Source organism: Telmatherina bonti (genome assembly GCF_933228915.1).
Source record: "Telmatherina bonti genome assembly, chromosome: 3".
Lineage (NCBI taxonomy): Eukaryota > Metazoa > Chordata > Actinopteri > Atheriniformes > Telmatherinidae > Telmatherina > Telmatherina bonti.
Genome location: NC_136621.1, coordinates 5,760,280 through 5,782,135, shown reverse-complemented (window position 1 = coordinate 5,782,135; position 21,856 = coordinate 5,760,280). Strand labels below are relative to the sequence as shown.

The 21,856-nt window shown below is 46.9% G+C and overlaps 1 protein-coding gene across 1 annotated transcript in view; it reads right to left on the bottom strand.

The window, feature by feature from the left end:
• slit1b (slit homolog 1b) overlaps window positions 1-21,856 on the bottom strand; it is a gene marked incomplete at both ends in the record, with an annotated part of 152,810 nt that overhangs the window by 53,755 nt on the left and 77,199 nt on the right. The window contains 9 exons of the mRNA XM_079265052.1: window positions 2,475-2,613; window positions 2,694-2,860; window positions 3,354-3,497; window positions 4,763-4,906; window positions 5,169-5,243; window positions 6,637-6,781; window positions 6,907-6,930; window positions 8,330-8,493; window positions 8,569-8,712. Of these exons, the coding sequence (XP_079121178.1) occupies window positions 2,475-2,613; window positions 2,694-2,860; window positions 3,354-3,497; window positions 4,763-4,906; window positions 5,169-5,243; window positions 6,637-6,781; window positions 6,907-6,930; window positions 8,330-8,493; window positions 8,569-8,712 (1,146 nt within the window). The remainder of the gene's footprint in view (window positions 1-2,474; window positions 2,614-2,693; window positions 2,861-3,353; window positions 3,498-4,762; window positions 4,907-5,168; window positions 5,244-6,636; window positions 6,782-6,906; window positions 6,931-8,329; window positions 8,494-8,568; window positions 8,713-21,856) is intronic.

Below are 21,856 nucleotides of genomic sequence, written 5' to 3'. Positions count from 1 at the left end.
CCCCCCCCCCCCCACCCGGTCTCTCTGAACACATACGTGCTGAAGCTCCTGGATCGCCCCCCCCCGTCTCTCTGGACCCCCGTCTCTCTGAACCCCCCCCCGTCTCTATGAACCCCCCCCCCCACCCGGTCTCTCTGAACACATACGTGCTGAAGCTCCTGGATCGCCCCCCCAGTCTCTCTGAACCCCCCCCCAGTCTCTCTGAACCCCCGTCTCTATGAACCCCCGTCTCTATGAACCCCCCCCCCACCCGGTCTCTCTGAACACATACGTGCTGAAGCTCCTGGATCGCCCCCCCAGTCTCTCTGAACCCCCCCCCCCCAGTCTCTCTGAACCCCCCCCCCCCCCCCCCCGTCTCTCTGAACCCCCGTCTCTATGAACCCCCCCCCGTGTCTCTGAACCGTCCCCCATCTCTATGAACCCCCCCCCCACCCGGTCTCTCTGAACACATACGTGCTGAAGCTCCTGGATCGCCCCCCCAGTCTCTCTGAACCCCCCCCCCCCAGTCTCTCTGAACCCCCCCCCTCCGTCTCTATGAACCCCCCCCCCCCCACCCGGTCTCTCTGAACACATACGTGCTGAAGCTCCTGGACCGCCCCCCCAGTCTCTCTGAACCCCCCCCCAGTCTCTCTGAACCCCCGTCTCTATGAACCCCCGTCTCTATGAACCCCCCCCCCCCCACCCGGTCTCTCTGAACACATACGTGCTGAAGCTCCTGGATCGCCCCCCCAGCAGACCAGATTTCTTCATCTATTTTTCTCAGGACATTAAATCTCTTTGTGTCTTTTTCTCTAAAAAAAAACCTTTAATAGAACTGAAACCATCTCTGGCGGGTTTTAAGCTCGTGGTCTTCGTACTAACGATGTTAGGATGAATCCTTCGGCTATGATTATTTCCCACAACGATCTTTCTTCCCCATGTCGAGTATCAGGGGCTCCCGCCAAGGCTTCCCTCTGCCCCCCCTTTTGTTCGCCCTCTCCTACGGACCTCCTGCTCAGACGATCAGACGCCACTCCTCTGTCTCACCCAAATCTCTGTTACATTTATTACAATATTAAAGGTGTTTGAGGAGTTTTCCAGGCTATAAAATATCCTTTGCTAATGCCTCTTGATGCTTCCATACTAGCAAGACACGTACTGGTAGTGGGGGGCGTTAAGTATCTGGGCCCCTGTTAAGAAACAGGAGGACGCAGACTTGGAAAGGTGGACGAATATCTCAGTTTCTTTACAAACATGCGTGTCTATAATCAAAATGGACATTTTTCCCAGAGTGAATTTTTTTTACAATTTGATTCCCCTCTTCCTGCCTCCACACTACTGGAGTCTGATATATGAAGTACAATATCAGCGTTTATCTGGGGGAAACGTTGTGAAACGTGTCGGACCTTCAGCTGGGATGGAGGTTCAGCTCTTCCTTACATGCTGCGTCCAGTGGACTGGATCCTCAAGCACAAATCTCATGGAGACCAACAGTAGAGCAGCTGGCCTTCCCTCGTTGACTGAAAGTTACAGTCAGGCCTCTCCATTAAACGTTCTGGGATAAAAAAAAGGCTCTGAGATCATTCCATGACCTACGGGCTACCACTGAGATCCCAGGAACATCTTTCTTTCTTTATTTGCGTCTCAGATCTGTGATGCGAACGTAAGGTGTACCCTGGGGTAGAAACACCCCCCCACAAGTCACACAAGCTGCTAGACGTTGCAGTAAAGTCGAGAGGCCTGGTCTCTGATCTTTGTTCTTTTCTGTGAGATTCTTCTTGTCAGACTTTACCTGGATATCACCTATAGACAAGAGCTCTTGACGTCATGATCTGACGTTTCATGATGTGTTTCGTGTTGTGTCTTTAGTTCTAGCTTCCTGTTTTATTTTGTAGTTTTTCCTTGTTCAGTTCCCTTGTTTCCTGTGTAGCCTTTGTTCCTGTTCATAGTTTTCATCTGGTCTCGTTAGTTCATCCATTTCCCCTGTGTCTTCCTTCGTTCCCCAGTATTTATAGCCATTGGTTTCAGTTCTGTTTGCTTCCCTTCAGTTTGGTTCGGAGTTCTGACATTAAATCTTCTTCATTCAGCATTCCTGGCTCCTGTTCCTGCATTTGGGTCCTCACCTCCACCTCAACCCGTGACAACATATCTGTTGGTTAACTGTCCTGGACAACTTAGATAAAACATCAAACAACTATAAACTTGTACCTTTCATACTCGCATGTAAAGTTTTCTGCAGCAACAAGGTGAGACTTTACGAAGCCAAAAGAAAAATACTTTTCTGTAGACATCCAGAAAATCTCCCGCGCCCCACTGGTGAGTTGGAACTTTAGTCCAGTTGCCTGCCCTGCATGTTCTGGATGTTTTCCCACACCAACACATCTGATTCGGATTGATGCACCTTTCATGCAGGTGTGGAAACATCTAAAACCTTCAGGGAGAAGCACTTCCCTGGAGAACTGGGAGACATTAGAAGTAAAACATTTCAGACTCACAGTTCGGTGACGTTGCGGGGAAGTCCTCTGGGAAGGGCCTGCAGGTGTTTGTTGCTGCAGCGGACCACTGTATCCATACAGGTGCACTGACTGGGACACTGAGGACCCGGAGCACAGATGCTGTCCTCCAGCACGGAGCCTGGACAGGTAAACACCAGAGTTTCACTTTGGTTGGTTTCTTGTGTTACTTCACAACTTCAGCTCAGCGACGCGTCATACCGTCCTCGCAACGGAAATCTGGCGCAGCTACATCCTGCAGCGGGATCTCTCGGAGGAAGGCGGGGCCCTTGCAGCGTGGGTTCCCTGTCACGATTCGCCGGCTTCTAAGCCACGCCCCAAACCAGGACAGGTGGCAGTCACAGTTAAAGGGATTGGCCAGCAGGTTTCTGGTGAACAGCAGAGATGGATGGTAAGAGAGCGAGGGGAAGAAGCGGAACAGACTCTATATGGAGAGCGCCGGGGTCAAACCAGCTCACCAGGCCAGGAGCTGATTGGACTACAGGGTCATTTTAGTAAATGTGAAAATGGAATTGAAAACATTAACAGCAAGTTTTTATTTTAAAGCAACTAGAATCCCTAATTTGTCCAGATGAGGTTTAATTATAAATACAAAGTATTTATAAGGCAGGAAGATTATTTCGCGGAGAGTCTGTTCAGGTGGTCCTGATCACCACACAGATGTGGAAAATGTACGTTTTAATTAACGTTTAGCTCCTGAAAAGTCACTTTAATCTTAATGTGAAACGCAGGATTTTCAGGTCCAGGTAGACGAAACGTTTTGTGATTTTGTAAGTTTGTGCGTGATGTAAGGCACACACTGTGCTGTCCCTGAACTAAACTGAGTGGCGCCACGGCTCTGCTCTGTGTGTTGTGTCTCACAGCGTGGACAGGTTGGGCAGCGTGTCAAAGGCTCCAGGCAGGATGGTGCTCAGCTGGTTGTCATACAGGGACAGCAGCCGGACGTTGGTCAGTCCTGTGAAGCTGCCGTTATGGATGCAGCTGATCCGGTTGTTCCTCAGCATCCTGTAAACACAAAAACTGATCATTCTAAAACTCATTGTCTCCCCAAACTAAATAAAGTGATGTTAACCAACAAATTCTAACTATCGGTTTAATGGCCAGTTTTGTGTTATCGAGGGAAAGGATTAGAGTGTAACTAAGTAATAAATAATAAATAAGTAAAGTTTTTTCATGGAGCCCTTTTCAAAAGATGACAAAAGTACCAATAAAAAACTATTCTGACTCAGCAGTCGGACAAAAAGAAGCAAACAATATGCACAGATCAACGTCATCGGCATAGAAATGATATGAAATGGTGTCTGCTAACAGAAACAATCCGGATACATAAAACGGACCATTTGTTTTATAAAATAAACAAAATGCTACTGTCTGTTTCCCCTCGGTCCCTAAAGAAGTGGCTATACTTTCATTTTCTTGCCCTTTTTTTAAAAGTAGACGCCGATATGAGGCTGCTCGACATATTAAATCTTTATTATGTCTCTGTTCAGGCTGAAGTTAGCGGAGCTGCTGGCCAACTGCACCATCAGGAACATTCGCTGAGCTGCTGGTTGACATAATTACATGTGTAGGGTTGTTTATAATTGTAAAAGCAGCATCACAGGGGGGTTAGAAGTGGGTATCCTCAATGCTGACTGAAAAATAAGTAGGTATACTCCGGATACCTGCGAATATCCTGGACTACACCTCTGCTCGCCCATCTTCCCTGGCTCCATGTTCGTTTTAGGATCCAGTTCAAGGTCTTATTAATAGCTTTCAAAGCCCAGAATGGTTTCGTTCTCCCAAACTTGTTGGAGCTTCTAACCAGACAAGACACTGGTTCATCAGGTGTGCGTCGAACCACACCTGATATTCCCATGGGAACTTGTATTCAGGGCGGCGAATCGTTTTGAGACTGCAGCTCCATTGAAAGTAGAATTTTCTGTTGGAGAAACCCCTTTAAAACCATCATAGTTGTGTTGAGTTGTTGAAATGCTTCTGGCTTGATCTGTTTATTGCAAACAGCAGCTAGTTTGTACGTTTTACCAGTAAACCTGATTGTCAGTGGAGGTTGAGACATTTTCACTGCAGCTGAATAAACTCTGAATAAACACAGGATTTAACTTCTGCAGATCACCTGAAGGGTCAGCTCTCCATCAGTTCACCCCAGACTAACTGCGCCTGAGAAGCTGATGATGATATGAGTGAAAGCAAAGCTTAGTGCTAACATGCTAACAGCTGCAGGGTTGGCTGTTAGCCATGAAACCAGGTTTTAAGCCAGAGCAACTCACAACATGCGGAGACCCTCCATGCCTCTGAACATGCTCCCTCTGACAGACTCCAGGTGGTTTGCTGTGAGGTGAAGCTCCGCTACTGAAGCAGCACCCTCAAACGCACCATCCTCGATCTCTGAGATCTTGTTGTTGCTCAGGTTTCTGGAAGAAGGCAGGTCAAGCAAAAGAAATGCTTTAGTTAGAGCGGAAACCACAAACACATGTCTACACAGCTGAAGCATGCTGGAAGTCCTCCGGCTGAACTGGCAACCAGAAATCAGTTGTCTGGGAGAGAAGAAGAGCCTCCATGTTGTTACTGAAGCTGCTCTTTGAACAGCCGCTACTTTCAGAAGTTCAGAAAAGTAAAAGCAGACAACATGAAGCTGCAACATGAACTTCCCTGGAAACTCTCAGGTTGACCTACATTTTCTTGAGTTGTGACAGGCCCCTGAAGGCCCCGGTGGCCTCCAGCACGGAGAGGTCGTTGTTGTTGAGGCGCCTGGAATAGTCGCAGCAGGAGGACACCAGGAGGAAGGACAGAGATCACAGTCAGTAGCAGATTTCTTTGGGAATGTGAGTTCATGCAGGATGAATCGTCATGTCAGAAGGAAGATCTTCAGCACGGTTTGACATCGTCTCACACAGCAGGATGTGTATGTACATGCTGGACGAGATCTAACGGGAGGAAATGCTGTTGTGTCTGGAAATCTGAACAGTGATGTGATCAAAACAAACGTGTTTTACTAAACATTTAGTCTCTTAGTTTTATTTCCGTTCAGCTGCTGGATGGAATACGTTGCACTTGTTGACTCCTGATGTCACGATCTTTACTTTTCTGCAACGATTTGCTCCATTCACAGACCAAATAGTAGATGACATATTAAACAATGATCCCGCACCTCCTCTTTCCGTTTTCATCCGTAACTTTAGCAAATCTGACTTCTCACCACAAGCAGAAGAGAACAAAGCGAACTGGACGTGTCAAAGCTGCTTTACAGAGACTGATCCTTCATTAAGGTCAGTCTGAGGCCATGAAAGTCTCCATGTGGATCTGGGTGCAGCCTGAGATCCTCCTGCAGGTCCCTGCCTCAGATTTAAAGATCCAGATAAAAAACTAGAACGTGTGATTACTAACAGAGACCATCAGGTGCGATCAGATGTCCTCGGACATCACCTGATCGTCTGCAGGTTTTTCACTTCTCCTGTTTTTATACTTAATTCGGCTTTTGTGTAGGTTCACATGTACTATTATAATGTTTTTAATCACGTTGCAAATTCATTTAATCTTCTCTGTAAAGCAGTTTGTTTTGTGCAGTTAATCAGTAGGTGCGTTTCCATCACACCTAGAATTGCTCAAAAACTAAATATCGCAATAAAAAAAAAAAAAAAAAAAATGGAAACACCTACATTTTGTAAAAGGTCTCAAATATCACTAAAAAGTTTTTACGCTTTCAAGAGGTGTTTTTTCAGACATTCCAATATAGAAACATATCGCAAAAGTGTAATGGAAACACATTTTTCGCATTTACGTGTCCCCGACGTTGGGGGTCATGTGACCAGATCATTTTAGGTAAAGATGGCGCGGTGCAGAACAAACCAGCAAATTTCAGATTTTTAGAAAAGAAAATGAGGGAGAAAAGCCTCAAAAAGTCGTAGCAAATTCTCCGCAGCAAGTAGAAAAACCCCCAAAAATGCAACGTGTCTACTTTGTATAAGCCGCAATTTTTGTAAAATCTCACGGGAGTAACGAGATTTTACAATTTTAATATTCTAAACACTGTTCAATGGAAACACCTTCAAATCATAACTGTTGTTAGTCTAAACTTACAAGTATCGCTTTAATTTTGTGGAAAAAATGCAAAGGAAACGCAGCTAGTGTGTTTCTGTCTCACAGCTCTTCGGTCGAGGGTGGGAGGTGTTCTGGGAACTTGGTGAGGCGAAGGTTGGAGCAGTCCACCACATTGGCTTCGCAGCGACACTTCGCCGGACACACCGGTTTGCTGTTGCACTCATAGCTTAGACGCCTGTCCTCAGCACCTGGACATGGACAAACACACACCGGCGGCGGATGGACCGATGAAAGCAGCAGAGTTGCTCGTCTTCATCGATAAACACCTACAAAGCACACACTGATGTACTCACACAGGTAAAAACCAACATACCTGGGATGTGGTACTGCTCCTTGGCTGTCAGGGAAAAAGCAGAAACAACTGGAAGTCACCATGTTTGATGCTTTTAAAAGTGTTGAGCTGCACACACATAAACCAGCAGTCAGAAACAGATGTGTGTAGATATGCTGGTCTGAGTCGCTCCATGGACTAAAGCGGCGAGCAGAGGCCGGCCTGCTGCTTCTGCAGAAACTCGGCTAACATGGGATGCTGCGTTTGATTTGTACTCAGAAGTTAGATTTTCCAAGCTTCCAGTCGGAAATACACCATGAACGCCTCTGAAGTCGGATATCTGACTGAGACCCACCTAACCCCAGTTTACCAGTAAAGATGGCTGCAGTGAAATGTCAAAGTGCTCTGTAATGCCTACACAAAGATCAAGGTGATAAAATGCATTCATGTCCAAAACCCTAAATCAGTCTCTGTGGCGCGATCGGTTAGCGTGTTTGGCTGTTAACCAAAAGGATGGTGGTTCAAGCCCACCCATGAAAGATATGTATTCCATTGTACTGATTCCACATTTCGCAGAACACTACCAAGCTGATCCCATCAGCGATGTTTGGAACAATTCCTGTTACCATGTACAGAGGACAAAGCTGTGTGGCTCAAATGAACAACTCAACAACCTACACATGGCCACCTTTCTGTTGTAAGTGTAGCCATTACCTGCCAGATTAGCATTTCACAGACACTTGATGTGTCTGTGAAAGATCAAGTCTTTCTTCTATGTTGTCTCTTGTGCAGTGTTCTGAGAACAACAGTCCATCTCAGGCAGCTGTAGCTCAGGAGGAAGAGCAGTTGTCCTTCAACTGGAAAGTTGGGAGCTCAATTCCAGGCTTCCCCTAACAGGCCAAAGTGTCCTAGGGCAAGACGTATTCATATCTGGGTATGAATGGGTGAATGTGACAAGTAGTGTAAAGCGCCTTGAGTGGTCTGCATGACCAAAAAAGCACTATAGTACAAGTCTATTTACCAAACCATGGGGTGTTTTCTGTCTGCTAACATCAGGAACTGTTGCTAACATGTTAGCATCTGAAGTCTAGAAACAAAGGGGGTCCTGGTGGCTTTAATGGTGGGTTCCAAGTTTTCCTGACTTTGTCTCACTTTGGTTCTGACGTCATTCCAAGTCATTCCGGGTCAAATCAAACGCAGCCTCTGCCATCGCTGCAATGCAAAGCGGTTTCAGAATCAAACCTTTTTCATTTCAAACAGTTAAAAGTAAAAATGCTTCATTTTATTTTTTGTTTTTCCATTTTAAAACTATTTTTGTTGTTTTTTTTTTTAACACTCATATCTGTGAGTGAAAATCTGAACCAGGAGATGAAAATGGCATCCGTGATGAGGAAAAATGGACTCTAACTGGTACCTGGCTCTGAATCAAGACTCTGGTTTTACAAATAAGTTAATCCTGACTGACCGGAGCATCTGAACTTGTTGCTCTTGATCTGTGCGATCCGTTTGTTGGCGAGACGGCGAGGACTGGCACAGCGCGCTCCACTGGTTTCAATGGGGTTTGACCGCAAGAAGTCCGCCAACCACTTCACATTGCAGTCACAGACGAAGGGGTTCTGGGCCAGGTGGCTGAGGAGAAACAGCAGTCAGGTCACAGCAAACAGACTCAAACAGAACCTAAAACGTAGCCGTTCACTCGCTCACAGTGTCTGGATGCTGTGCAACGAGCTGAAGGTGCCTTTGGCCAAACTCTGGATCTTGTTGTCATACAGTGACAGCAGCGCCATGTTCTCCAGGTCTTTAAACGCAGTGGCTCGGATGCAGTGGATCTTATTAGCATTCAGCAACCTGAGAATGAGATGGATATTTATTAAACATGGACACTCACCGTCCACTTTCTCAGTTCCACCTGCTCAACGACTCATCAACCAGAATATCTAGTCAGCCAATCACATGGCAGACACTCCATTCATCTAGTCAAACAGACGCGGTGAAGACGACTTGCTGAAGTTCAAACTGAGCATCAGAAACAGGTTTAAGTGGCTTTGAACGCAGCACGTTGTTGGTCTGAGTATTTACTGTTTCACACACAAGCATCTCCAGGGTTTCCAGAGAAGGTCTGAAGAAGAGAAAGTATGCAGCTGCTGATGTCAGAGGTCAGAGGAGACTGGAGAGACTGGTTGGAGATGATAGGAAGGCAACAGGAAGTCCAGTAAGCACGGGTTCATTGCTGGTCTGATGAGTCTCCAGTTCAGCTCCACATTCACATGGTAGGATCAGAATCTGCTGGAAACATCATGACAACATGGATCCATCCTGCCGTCAGGGTCAATGCTGCTGCTGCTGGAATGGTGGGGGGAGGGTTTCTGGTCCCACTTTGGTCCGCTTAGTACCAACATGACCTCGTTTAACCTCCACAGCCTACCTGAGTCCTGCTGCTGACCATGTCCGTCCCTTTCTGAGCACAGTGTAGCATCTTCTGATGGAAACTTCCAGCAGGATGATGCACCATGTCACAAAGCTCACATAATCTCCACCATGACGATGAGTTCACTGTCCTCCAACGGCTCCACAGTCACCAGATCTACATCCAGCAGAGCAGCTTTGGGATGAGGTGAAACGGGAAATTCTCATTGTGATGAGGTGGAACGGAAGATTCTCATCGTGATGAGGTGGAACGGAAGATTCTCATCGTGATGAGGTGGAACGGGAAATTCTCATCATGATGTGGTTAAACGGGAGATTCTCATGTTGATCAGGTGGAACGGGACATTCTCATCTTGATGAGGTGGGACGGGAGATTCTCATCATGAGGTGGTGAAACGGGAGATTCTCATGTTGATAAGGTGGAACGGGAGATTCTCATGTTGATCAGGTGGAACGGGAGATTCTCATGGTGATGAGGTGAAACGGGAGATTCTCATCATGATGTGGTAAAACGGGAGATTCTCATGTTGATCAGGTGGAACGGGAGATTCCCATTTTGATGAGGTGGGACGGGAGATTCTCATCATGAGGTGGTGAAACGGGAGATTCTCATGTTGATCAGGTGGAACGGGAGATTCTCATGTTGATCAGGTGGAACGGGAGATTCTCATGGTGATCAGGTGGAACGGGAGATTCCCATCTTGATGAGGTGGGACGGGAGATTCTCATCATGAGGTGGTGAAACGGGAGATTCTCATGTTGATCAGGTGGAACGGGAGATTCTCATGTTGATCAGGTGGAACGGGAGATTCTCATGGTGATGAGGTGAAACGGGAGATTCTCATGGTGATGAGGTGGAACGGGAGATTCACATGGTGATGAGGTGGAACGGGAGATTCTCATCATGATGAGGTGGAACGGGAGATTCTCATGGTGATGAGGTGAAATGGGAGATTCTCATGGTGATGAGGTGGAACGGGAGATTCTCATGGTGATGAGGTGAAACTGGAGATTCTCATGGTGATGAGGTAGAACGGGAGATTCTCATCATGATGAGATGGAACGGGAGATTCTCATTGTGATGACGTGGAACGGGAGATTCTCATGGTAATGAGGTGGAACGAAGATTCTCATCTTGATGAGGTGAAACGGGAGATTCTCATCGTGATTAGGTGAAACGGGAGATTCTCATGTTGATCAGGTGGAACGGGAGATTCTCATGTTGATCAGGTGGAACGGGAGATTCTCATGTTGATCAGGTGGAACGGGAGATTTTCATCATGATGAGGTGGAATGGGAGATTCCCATCTTGATGAGGTGAAACGGGAGATTCTCATGTTGATCAGGTAGAACGGGAGATTCTCATGTTGATCAGGTGGAACGGGAGATTCTCATGGCAATGAGGTGAAACGGGAGATTCTCATCATGATGAGGTGGAACGGGAGATTCTCATGGTGATGAGGTGAAATCGGAGATTCTCATGGTGATTAGGTGGAATGGGAGATTCCCATCATGATGAGGTGGAATGGGAGATTCTCATGGTGATGAGGTGGGATGGGAGATTCTCATCATAATGTGGTGAAACGGGAGATTCTCATGTTGATCAGGCAGAACGGGAGATTCTCATCATGATGAGGTGGAAAGGGAGATTCTCATCGTGATGAGGTGAAATGGGAGATTCTCATCATGATGAGGTCGAAGGGGAGATTCTCATGGTCATGAGGTGGAACATGAGATTCTCATGGTCATGAGGTGGAACGGGAGATTCTCATAGTGATGAGGTGGAACGTGAGATTTTCATCATGATGAGGTGGAACGGGAGATTCTCATAGTGATGAGGTGGAACGTGAGATTTTCATCATGATGAGGTGGAACGGGAGATTCCCATCTTGATGAGGTGGGATGGGAGATTCTCATTGTGATGTGGTGAAACGGGAGATTCTCATCATGATGTGGTGAAACGGGAGATTCTCATGTTGATCAGGTGGAACGGGAGATTCTCATGTTGATCAGGTGGAACGGGAGATTCTCATGGTGATGAGGTGGAACGGGAGATTCTCATCGTGATGAGGTGGAACGGGAGATTCTCATGGTCATGAGGTGGAACAGGAGATTCTCATAGTGATGAGGTGGAACGTGAGATTTTCATCATGATGAGGTGGAACGGGAGATTCTCATAGTGATGAGGTGGAACGTGAGATTTTCATCATGATGAGGTGGAACGGGAGATTCTCATGGTGAAGAGGTGGAATGGGAGATTCTCATGTTGATCAGGTGGAACGGGAGATTCTCATGGTGATGAGGTGAAACGGGAGATTCTCATGTTGATCAGGTGGAATGTGAGATTCTCATGTTGATCAGGTGGAACGGGAGATTCTCATGTTGATCAGGTGGAACGGGAGATTCTCATGGTGATGAGGTGAAACGGGAGATTGTCATGGTGATGAGGTGGAACGGGAGATTCTCATAGTGATGAGGTGGAACGTGAGATTTTCATCATGATGAGGTGGAACGGGAGATTCTCATGGTGAAGAGGTGGAATGGGAGATTCTCATGGTGATCAGGTGGAACGGGAGATTTTCATCATGATGTGGTGGAACGGGAGATTCTCATCGTGATGAGGTGGAACATGAGATTCTCATGGTCATGAGGTGGAACGGGAGATTCTCATAGTGATGAGGTGGAACGTGAGATTGTCATGGTGATGAGGTGAAATCGGAGATTCTCATGGTGATTAGGTGGAATGGGAGATTCCCATCATGATGAGGTGGAATGGGAGATTCTCATGGTGATGAGGTGGGATGGGAGATTCTCATCATAATGTGGTGAAACGGGAGATTCTCATGTTGATCAGGTGGAACGGGAGATTCTCATGGCGATGAGGTGAAACGGGAGATTCTCATCATGATGAGGTGGAACGGGAGATTCTCATGGTGATGAGGTGGAACGGGAGATTCTCATCATGATGAGGTGGAACGGGAGATTCTCATGGTGATGAGGTGGAACGGGAGATTCTCATGGTGATGAGGTGAAACGGGAGATTGTCATGGTGATGAGGTGGAACGGGAGATTCTCATAGTGATGAGGTGGAACGTGAGATTTTCATCATGATGAGGTGGAACGGGAGATTCTCATGGTGAAGAGGTGGAATGGGAGATTCTCATGGTGATCAGGTGGAACGGGAGATTTTCATCATGATGTGGTGGAACGGGAGATTCTCATCGTGATGAGGTGGAACATGAGATTCTCATGGTCATGAGGTGGAACGGGAGATTCTCATAGTGATGAGGTGGAACGTGAGATTTTCATCATGATGAGGTGGAACGGGAGATTCTCATAGTGATCAGGTGGAACGAGAGATTCTCATGGCGATGAGGTGAAGCGGGAGATTCTCATCATGATGAGGTGGAACGGGAGATTCTCATGGTGATGAGGTGAAACGGGAGATTCTCATCATGATGAGGTGGAACGGGAGATTCTCATGGTGATAAGGTGGAACGGGAGATTCTCATGGTGATGAGGTGGAACGGGAGATTCTCATGGTGATGAGGTGGAACGGTAGATTCTCATGGTGATGAGGTGCAATGGGAGATTTTCATTGTGATGAGGTGTAACGGAAGATTCTCATCATGATGAGGTGTAACGGGAGATTCTCATGGTGATGAGGTGGAATGGGAGATTTTCATCGTGATGAGGTGTAACGGAAGATTCTCATCATGATGAGGTGTAACGGGAGATTCTCATGGTGATGAGGTGGAATGGGAGATTTTCATCGTGATGAGGTGTAACGGAAGATTCTCATCATGATGAGATGTAACGGGAGATTCTCATCATGATGAGGTGGAACGGGAGATTGTCATGGTGATGAGGTGAAATCGGAGATTCTCATGGTGATTAGGTGGAATGGGAGATTCCCATCATGATGAGGTGGAATGGGAGATTCTCATGGTGATGAGGTGGGATGGGAGATTCTCATCATAATGTGGTGAAACGGGAGATTCTCATGTTGATCAGGTGGAACGGGAGATTCTCATGGCGATGAGGTGAAACGGGAGATTCTCATCATGATGAGGTGGAACGGGAGATTCTCATGGTGATGAGGTGGAACGGGAGATTCTCATCATGATGAGGTGGAACGGGAGATTCTCATGGTGATGAGGTGGAACGGGAGATTCTCATGGTGATGAGGTGGAACGGGAGATTCTCATGGTGATGAGGTGGAACGGGAGATTCTCATGGTGATGAGGTGGAATGGGAGATTTTCATCGTGATGAGGTGTAACGGAAGATTCTCATCATGATGAGGTGTAACGGGAGATTCTCATGGTGATGAGGTGGAATGGGAGATTTTCATCGTGATGAGGTGTAACGGAAGATTCTCATCATGATGAGATGTAACGGGAGATTCTCATCATGATGAGGTGGAACGGGAGATTGTCATGGTGATGAGGTGAAATCGGAGATTCTCATGGTGATTAGGTGGAATGGGAGATTCCCATCATGATGAGGTGGAATGGGAGATTCTCATGGTGATGAGGTGGGATGGGAGATTCTCATCATAATGTGGTGAAACGGGAGATTCTCATGTTGATCAGGCAGAACGGGAGATTCTTATCATGATGAGGTGGAAAGGGAGATTCTCATCGTGATGAGGTGAAATGGGAGATTCTCATCATGATGAGGTCGAAGGGGAGATTCTCATGGTCATGAGGTGGAATGGGAGATTCTCATGGTGATGTGGTGGAACGTGAGATTCTCATGGTGATGAGGTGGAACGGGATATTCTCATCATGATGAGGTGGAACGGGAGATTCTCATTGTGATGACGTGGAACGGGAGATTCTCATGGTAATGAGGTGGAACGGAAGATTCTCATCTTGATGAGGTGAAACGGGAGATTCTCATCGTGATTACGTGAAACGGGAGATTCTCATGTTGATCAGGTGGAACGGGAGATTCTCATGTTGATCAGGTGGAACGGGAGATTTTCATCATGATGTGGTGGAACGGGAGATTCTCATCGTGATGAGGTGGAACATGAGATTCTCATGGTCATGAGGTGGAACGGGAGATTCTCATAGTGATGAGGTGGAATGTGAGATTTTCATCATGATGAGGTGGAACGGGAGATTTTCATCATGATGAGGTGGAACGGGAGATTCCCATCTTGATGAGGTGGGATGGGAGATTCTCATTGTGATGTGGTGAAACGGGAGATTCTCATCATGATGTGGTGAAACGGGAGATTCTCATGTTGATCAGGTGGAACGGGAGATTCTCATGTTGATCAGGTGGAACGGGAGATTCTCATGGTGATGAGGTGGAACGGGAGATTCTCATCGTGATGAGGTGGAACGGGAGATTCTCATGGTCATGAGGTGGAACAGGAGATTCTCATAGTGATGAGGTGGAACGTGAGATTTTCATCATGATGAGGTGGAACGGGAGATTCTCATAGTGATGAGGTGGAACGTGAGATTTTCATCATGATGAGGTGGAACGGGAGATTCTCATGGTGAAGAGGTGGAATGGGAGATTCTCATGTTGATCAGGTGGAACGGGAGATTCTCATGGTGATGAGGTGAAACGGGAGATTCTCATGTTGATCAGGTGGAATGTGAGATTCTCATGTTGATCAGGTGGAACGGGAGATTCTCATGTTGATCAGGTGGAACGGGAGATTCTCATGGTGATGAGGTGAAACGGGAGATTGTCATGGTGATGAGGTGGAACGGGAGATTCTCATAGTGATGAGGTGGAACGTGAGATTTTCATCATGATGAGGTGGAACGGGAGATTCTCATCGTGATGAGGTGGAACATGAGATTCTCATGGTCATGAGGTGGAACGGGAGATTCTCATAGTGATGAGGTGGAATGTGAGATTTTCATCATGATGAGGTGGAACGGGAGATTTTCATCATGATGAGGTGGAACGGGAGATTCCCATCTTGATGAGGTGGGATGGGAGATTCTCATTGTGATGTGGTGAAACGGGAGATTCTCATCATGATGTGGTGAAACGGGAGATTCTCATGTTGATCAGGTGGAACGGGAGATTCTCATGTTGATCAGGTGGAACGGGAGATTCTCATGGTGATGAGGTGGAACGGGAGATTCTCATCGTGATGAGGTGGAACGGGAGATTGTCATGGTGATGAGGTGGAACGGGAGATTCTCATAGTGATGAGGTGGAACGTGAGATTTTCATCATGATGAGGTGGAACGGGAGATTCTCATGGTGAAGAGGTGGAATGGGAGATTCTCATGGTGATCAGGTGGAACGGGAGATTTTCATCATGATGTGGTGGAACGGGAGATTCTCATCGTGATGAGGTGGAACATGAGATTCTCATGGTCATGAGGTGGAACGGGAGATTCTCATAGTGATGAGGTGGAACGTGAGATTTTCATCATGATGAGGTGGAACGGGAGATTCTCATAATGATCAGGTGGAACGGGAGATTCTCATGGCGATGAGGTGAAACGGGAGATTCTCATCATGATGAGGTGGAACGGGAGATTCTCATGGTGATGAGGTGGAACGGGAGATTCTCATCATGATGAGGTGGAACGGGAGATTCTCATGGTGATGAGGTGGAACGGGAGATTCTCATGGTGATGAGGTGGAACGGGAGATTCTCATGGTGATGAGGTGGAACGGGAGATTCTCATGGTGATGAGGTGGAATGGGAGATTTTCATCGTGATGAGGTGTAACGGAAGATTCTCATCATGATGAGGTGTAACAGGAGATTCTCATGGTGATGAGGTGGAATGGGAGATTTTCATCGTGATGAGGTGTAACGGAAGATTCTCATCATGATGAGGTGTAACGGGGGATTCTCATGGTGATGAGGTGGAATGGGAGATTTTCATCGTGATGAGGTGTAACGGAAGATTCTCATCATGATGAGGTGTAACGGGAGATTCTCATGGTGATGAGGTGGAATTGGAGATTTTCATCGTGATGAGGTGTAACGGAAGATTCTCATCATGATGAGGTGGAACGGGAGATTCTCATGGTGATGAGGTGGAATGGGAGATTTTCATCGTGATGAGGTGTAACGGAAGATTCTCATCATGATGAGATGTAACGGGAGATTCTCATCATGATGAGGTGGAACGGGAGATTGTCATGGTGATGGGGTGAAATCGGAGATTCTCATAGTGATTAGGTGGAATGGGAGATTCCCATCATGATGAGGTGGAATGGGAGATTCTCATGGTGATGAGGTGGGATGGGAGATTCTCATCATAATGTGGTGAAACGGGAGATTCTCATGTTGATCAGGCAGAACGGGAGATTCTCATCATGATGAGGTGGAAAGGGAGATTCTCTTCGTGATGAGGTGAAATGGGAGATTCTCATCATGATGAGGTCGAAGGGGAGATTCTCATGGTCATGAGGTGGAATGGGAGATTCTCATGGTGATGTGGTGGAACGGGAGATTCTCATGGTGATGAGGTGGAACGGGATATTCTCATGGTGATGAGGTGAAACTGGAAATTCTCATGGTGATGAGGTAGAACGGGAGATTCTCATCATGATGAGGTGGAACGGGAGATTCTCATTGTGATGACGTGGAACGGGAGATTCTCATGGTAATGAGGTGGAACGGAAGATTCTCATCTTGATGAGGTGAAACGGGAGATTCTCATCGTGATTACGTGAAACGGGAGATTCTCATGTTGATCAGGTGGAACTTGAGATTCTCATGGTCATGAGGTGGAACGAGAGATTCTCATAGTGATGAGGTGGAATGTGAGATTTTCATCATGATGAGGTGGAACGTGAGATTTTCATCATGATGAGGTGGAACGGGAGATTCCCATCTTGATGAGGTGGGATGGGAGATTCTCATTGTGATGTGGTGAAACGGGAGATTCTCATCATGATGTGTTGAAACGGGAGATTCTCATGTTGATCAGGTGGAACGGGAGATTCTCATGTTGATCAGGTGGAACGGGAGATTCTCATGGTGATGAGGTGGAACGGGAGATTCTCATGGTGATGAGGTGGAACGGGAGATTCTCATGGTCATGAGGTGGAACAGGAGATTCTCATAGTGATGAGATGGAACGGGAGATTTTCATCATGATGAGGTGGAACGGGAGATTCTCATAGTGATGAGGTGGAACGTGAGATTTTCATCATGATGAGGTGGAACGGGAGATTCTCATGGTGAAGAGGTGGAATGGGAGATTCTCATGTTGATCAGGTGGAACGGGAGATTCTCATGGTGATGAGGTGAAACGGGAGATTCTCATGTTGATCAGGTGGAATGTGAGATTCTCATGTTGATCAGGTGGAACGGGAGATTCTCATGTTGATCAGGTGGAACGGGAGATTCTCATGGTGATGAGGTGAAACGGGAGATTGTCATGGTGATGAGGTGGAACGGGAGATTCTCATAGTGATGAGGTGGAACGTGAGATTTTCATCATGATGAGGTGGAACGGGAGATTCTCATGGTGAAGAGGTGGAATGGGAGATTCTCATGGTGATCAGGTGGAACGGGAGATTTTCATCATGATGTGGTGGAACGGGAGATTCTCATCGTGATGAGGTGGAACATGAGATTCTCATGGTCATGAGGTGGAACGGGAGATTCTCATAGTGATGAGGTGGAACGTGAGATTTTCATCATGATGAGGTGGAACGGGAGATTCTCATAGTGATGAGTTGGAACTTGAGATTTTCATCATGATGAGGTGGAACGGGAGATTCCCATCTTGATGAGGTGGGATGGGAGATTCTCATTGTGATGTGGTGAAACGGGAGATTCTCATCGTGATGTGGTGAAACGGGAGATTCTCAAGGTGAAGAGGTGGAATGGGAGATTCTCATAGTGATGAGGTGGAACGTGAGATTTTCATCATGATGAGGTGGAATGGGAGATTCTCATGTTGATCAGGTGGAACGGGAGATTCTCATGGTCATGAGGTGAAACGGGAGATTCTCATGTTGATCAGGTGGAATGTGAGATTCTCATGTTGATCAGGTGGAACGGGAGATTCTCATGTTGATCAGGTGGAACGGGATATTCTCATGGTGATGAGGTGAAACGGGAGATTGTCATGGTGATGAGGTGGAACGGGAGATTCTCATAGTGATGAGGTGGAACGTGAGATTTTCATCATGATGAGGTGGAACGGGAGATTCTCATGGTGAAGAGGTGGAATGGGAGATTCTCATGGTGATCAGGTGGAACGGGAGATTTTCATCATGATGTGGTGGAACGGGAGATTCTCATCGTGATGAGGTGGAACATGAGATTCTCATGGTCATGAGGTGGAACGGGAGATTCTCATAGTGATGAGGTGGAACGTGAGATTTTAATCATGATGAGGTGGAACGGGAGATTCTCATAGTGATGAGGTGGAACTTGAGATTTTCATCATGATGAGGTGGAACGGGAGATTCCCATCTTGATGAGGTGGGATGGGAGATTCTCATTGTGATGTGGTGAAACGGGAGATTCTCATCATGATGTGGTGAAACGGGAGATTCTCATGGTGATGAGGTGGAACGTGAGATTTTCATCATGATGAGGTGGAACGGGAGATTCTCATGGTGAAGAGGTGGAATGGGAGATTCTCATGTTGATCAGGTGGAACGGGAGATTCTCATGGTGATGAGGTGAAACGGGAGATTCTCATGTTGATCAGGTGGAACGTGAGATTCTCATGTTGATCAGGTGGAACGGGAGATTCTCATGTTGATCAGGTGGAACGGGAGATTCTCATGGTGATGAGGTGAAACGGGAGATTGTCTTGGTGATGAGGTGGAACGGGAGATTCTCATCGTGATGAGGTGGAACGTGAGATTTTCATCATGATGAGGTGGAACGGGAGATTCTCATGGTGAAGAGGTGGAATGGGAGATTCTCATAGTGATGAGGTGGAACGTGAGATTTTCATCATTATGAGGTGGAACGGGAGATTCTCATAGTGATGAGGTGGAACGTGAGATTTTCATCATGATGAGGTGGAACGGGAGATTCTCATGGTGAAGAGGTGGAATGGGAGATTCTCATGGTGATCAGGTGGAACGGGAGATTTTCATCATGATGTGGTGGAACGGGAGATTCTCATCGTGATGAGGTGGAACATGAGATTCTCATGGTCATGAGGTGGAACGGGAGATTCTCATAGTGATGAGGTGGAACGTGAGATTTTCATCATGATGAGGTGGAACGGGAGATTCTCATAGTGATCAGGTGGAACGGGAGATTCTCATGGCGATGAGGTGAAACGGGAGATTCTCATGTTGATCAGGTGGAACGTGAGATTCTCATGTTGATCAGGTGGAACGGCAGATTCTCATGTTGATCAGGTGGAACGGGAGATTCTCATGGCGATGAGGTGAAACGGGAGATTGTCTTGGTGATGAGGTGGAACGGGAGATTCTCATAGTGATGAGGTGGAACGTGAGATTTTCATCATGATGAGGTGGAACGGGAGATTCTCATGGTGAAGAGGTGGAATGGGAGATTCTCATGGTGATCAGGTGGAACGGGAGATTCTCATGGTGATCAGGTGGAACGGGAGATTCTCATGTTAATCAGGTGGAACGTGAGATTCTCATGTTGATCAGGTGGAACGGGAGATTCTCATGGTCATGAGGTGGAACGGGAGATTCTCATAGTGATGAGGTGGAACTTGAGATTTTCATCATGATGAGGTGGAACGGGAGATTCCCATCTTGATGAGGTGGAACTTGAGATTCTCATGGTCATGAGGTGGAACGGGAGATTCTCATGGTGATGAGGTGGAATGGGAGATTCTCATGGTGATGAGGTGGAACGAGAGATTCTCATGGTGATGAGGTGAAACGGGAGATTCTCATGGTGATGAGGTGGAACGGGAGATTCTCGTGGTGATGAGGTAGAACGGGAGATTCTCATCATGATGAGGTGGAACGGGAGACTCATCATGATGAGGTGGAACGGGAGATTCTCCTCATGATGTGGTGAAACGGGAGATTCTCATCATGATGTGGTGAAACGGGAGATTCTCATCATGATGTGGTGAAACGGGAGATTCTCGTGGTGATGAGGTAGAACGGGAGATTCTCATCATGATGAGGTGGAACGGGAGACTCATCATGATGAGGTGGAACGGGAGACTCATCATGATGAGGTGGAACGGGAGATTCTCCTTGTGATGACATGGAACGGGAGATTCTCATGGTAATGAGGTGGAACGGAAGATTCTCATCTTGATGAGGTGAAACGGGACATTCTCATCGTGATTAGGTGAAACGGGAGATTCTCATGTTGATCAGGTGGAACGGGAATTTCTCATGTTGATCAGGTGGAACGGGAGATTCTCATGGTGATGAGGTGGAATGGGAGATTCTCATCGTGATGAGGTGGAACGGGAGATTCTCATGGTCATGAGGTGGAACGGGAGATTCTTATGGTGGTGAGGTGGAACGTGAGATTTTCCATCATGATGAGGTGGAACGGGAGATTCTCATGGTGATGAGGTGGAATGGGAGATTCTCATGGTGATGAGGTGGAACGGGAGATTCTCATGGTGATGAGGTGAAACGGGAGATTCTCATGGTGATGAGGTGGAACGGGAGATTCTCATCATGATGAGGTGGAACTTGAGATTCTCATGGTCATGAGGTGGAACGGGAGATTCTCATGGTGATGAGGTGGAATGGGAGATTCTCATGGTGATGAGGTGGAACGGGAGATTCTCATGGTGATGAGGTGAAACGGGAGATTCTCATGGTGATGACGTGGAACGGGAGATTCTCATCATGATGAGGTGGAACGGGATATTCTCATGGTAATGAGGTGAAACTGGAGATTCTCGTGGTGATGAGGTAGAACGGGAGATTCTCATCATGATGAGGTGGAACGGGAGACTCATCATGATGAGGTGGAATGGGAGATTCTCATGGTGAAGAGGTGGAATGGGAGATTCTCATGGTGATCAGGTGGAACGGGAGATTCTCATGGTGATGAGGTGGAATGGGAGATTTTCATCATGATGAGGTGGAACGGGAGAATCCCATCTTGATGAGGTGGAACTTGAGATTCTCATGGTGATGAGGTGGAACGGGAGATTCTCATCATGATGAGGTGGAACTTGAGATTCTCATGGTCATGAGGTGGAACGGGAGATTCTCATGGTGATGAGGTGGAATGGGAGATTCTCATGGTGATGAGGTGGAACGGGAGATTCTCATGGTGATGAGGTGAAACGGGAGATTCTCATGGTGATGACGTGGAACGGGAGATTCTCATCATGATGAGGTGGAACGGGATATTCTCATGGTAATGAGGTGAAACTGGAGATTCTCGTGGTGATGAGGTAGAACGGGAGATTCTCATCATGATAAGGTGGAACGGGAGACTTATCATGATGAGGTGGAATGGGAGATTCTCATGGTGAAGAGGTGGAATGGGAGATTCTCATGGTGATCAGGTGGAACGGGAGATTCTCATGGTGATGAGGTGGAATGGGAGATTTTCATCATGATGAGGTGGAACGGGAGAATCCCATCTTGATGAGGTGGAACTTGAGATTCTCATGGTCATGAGGTGGA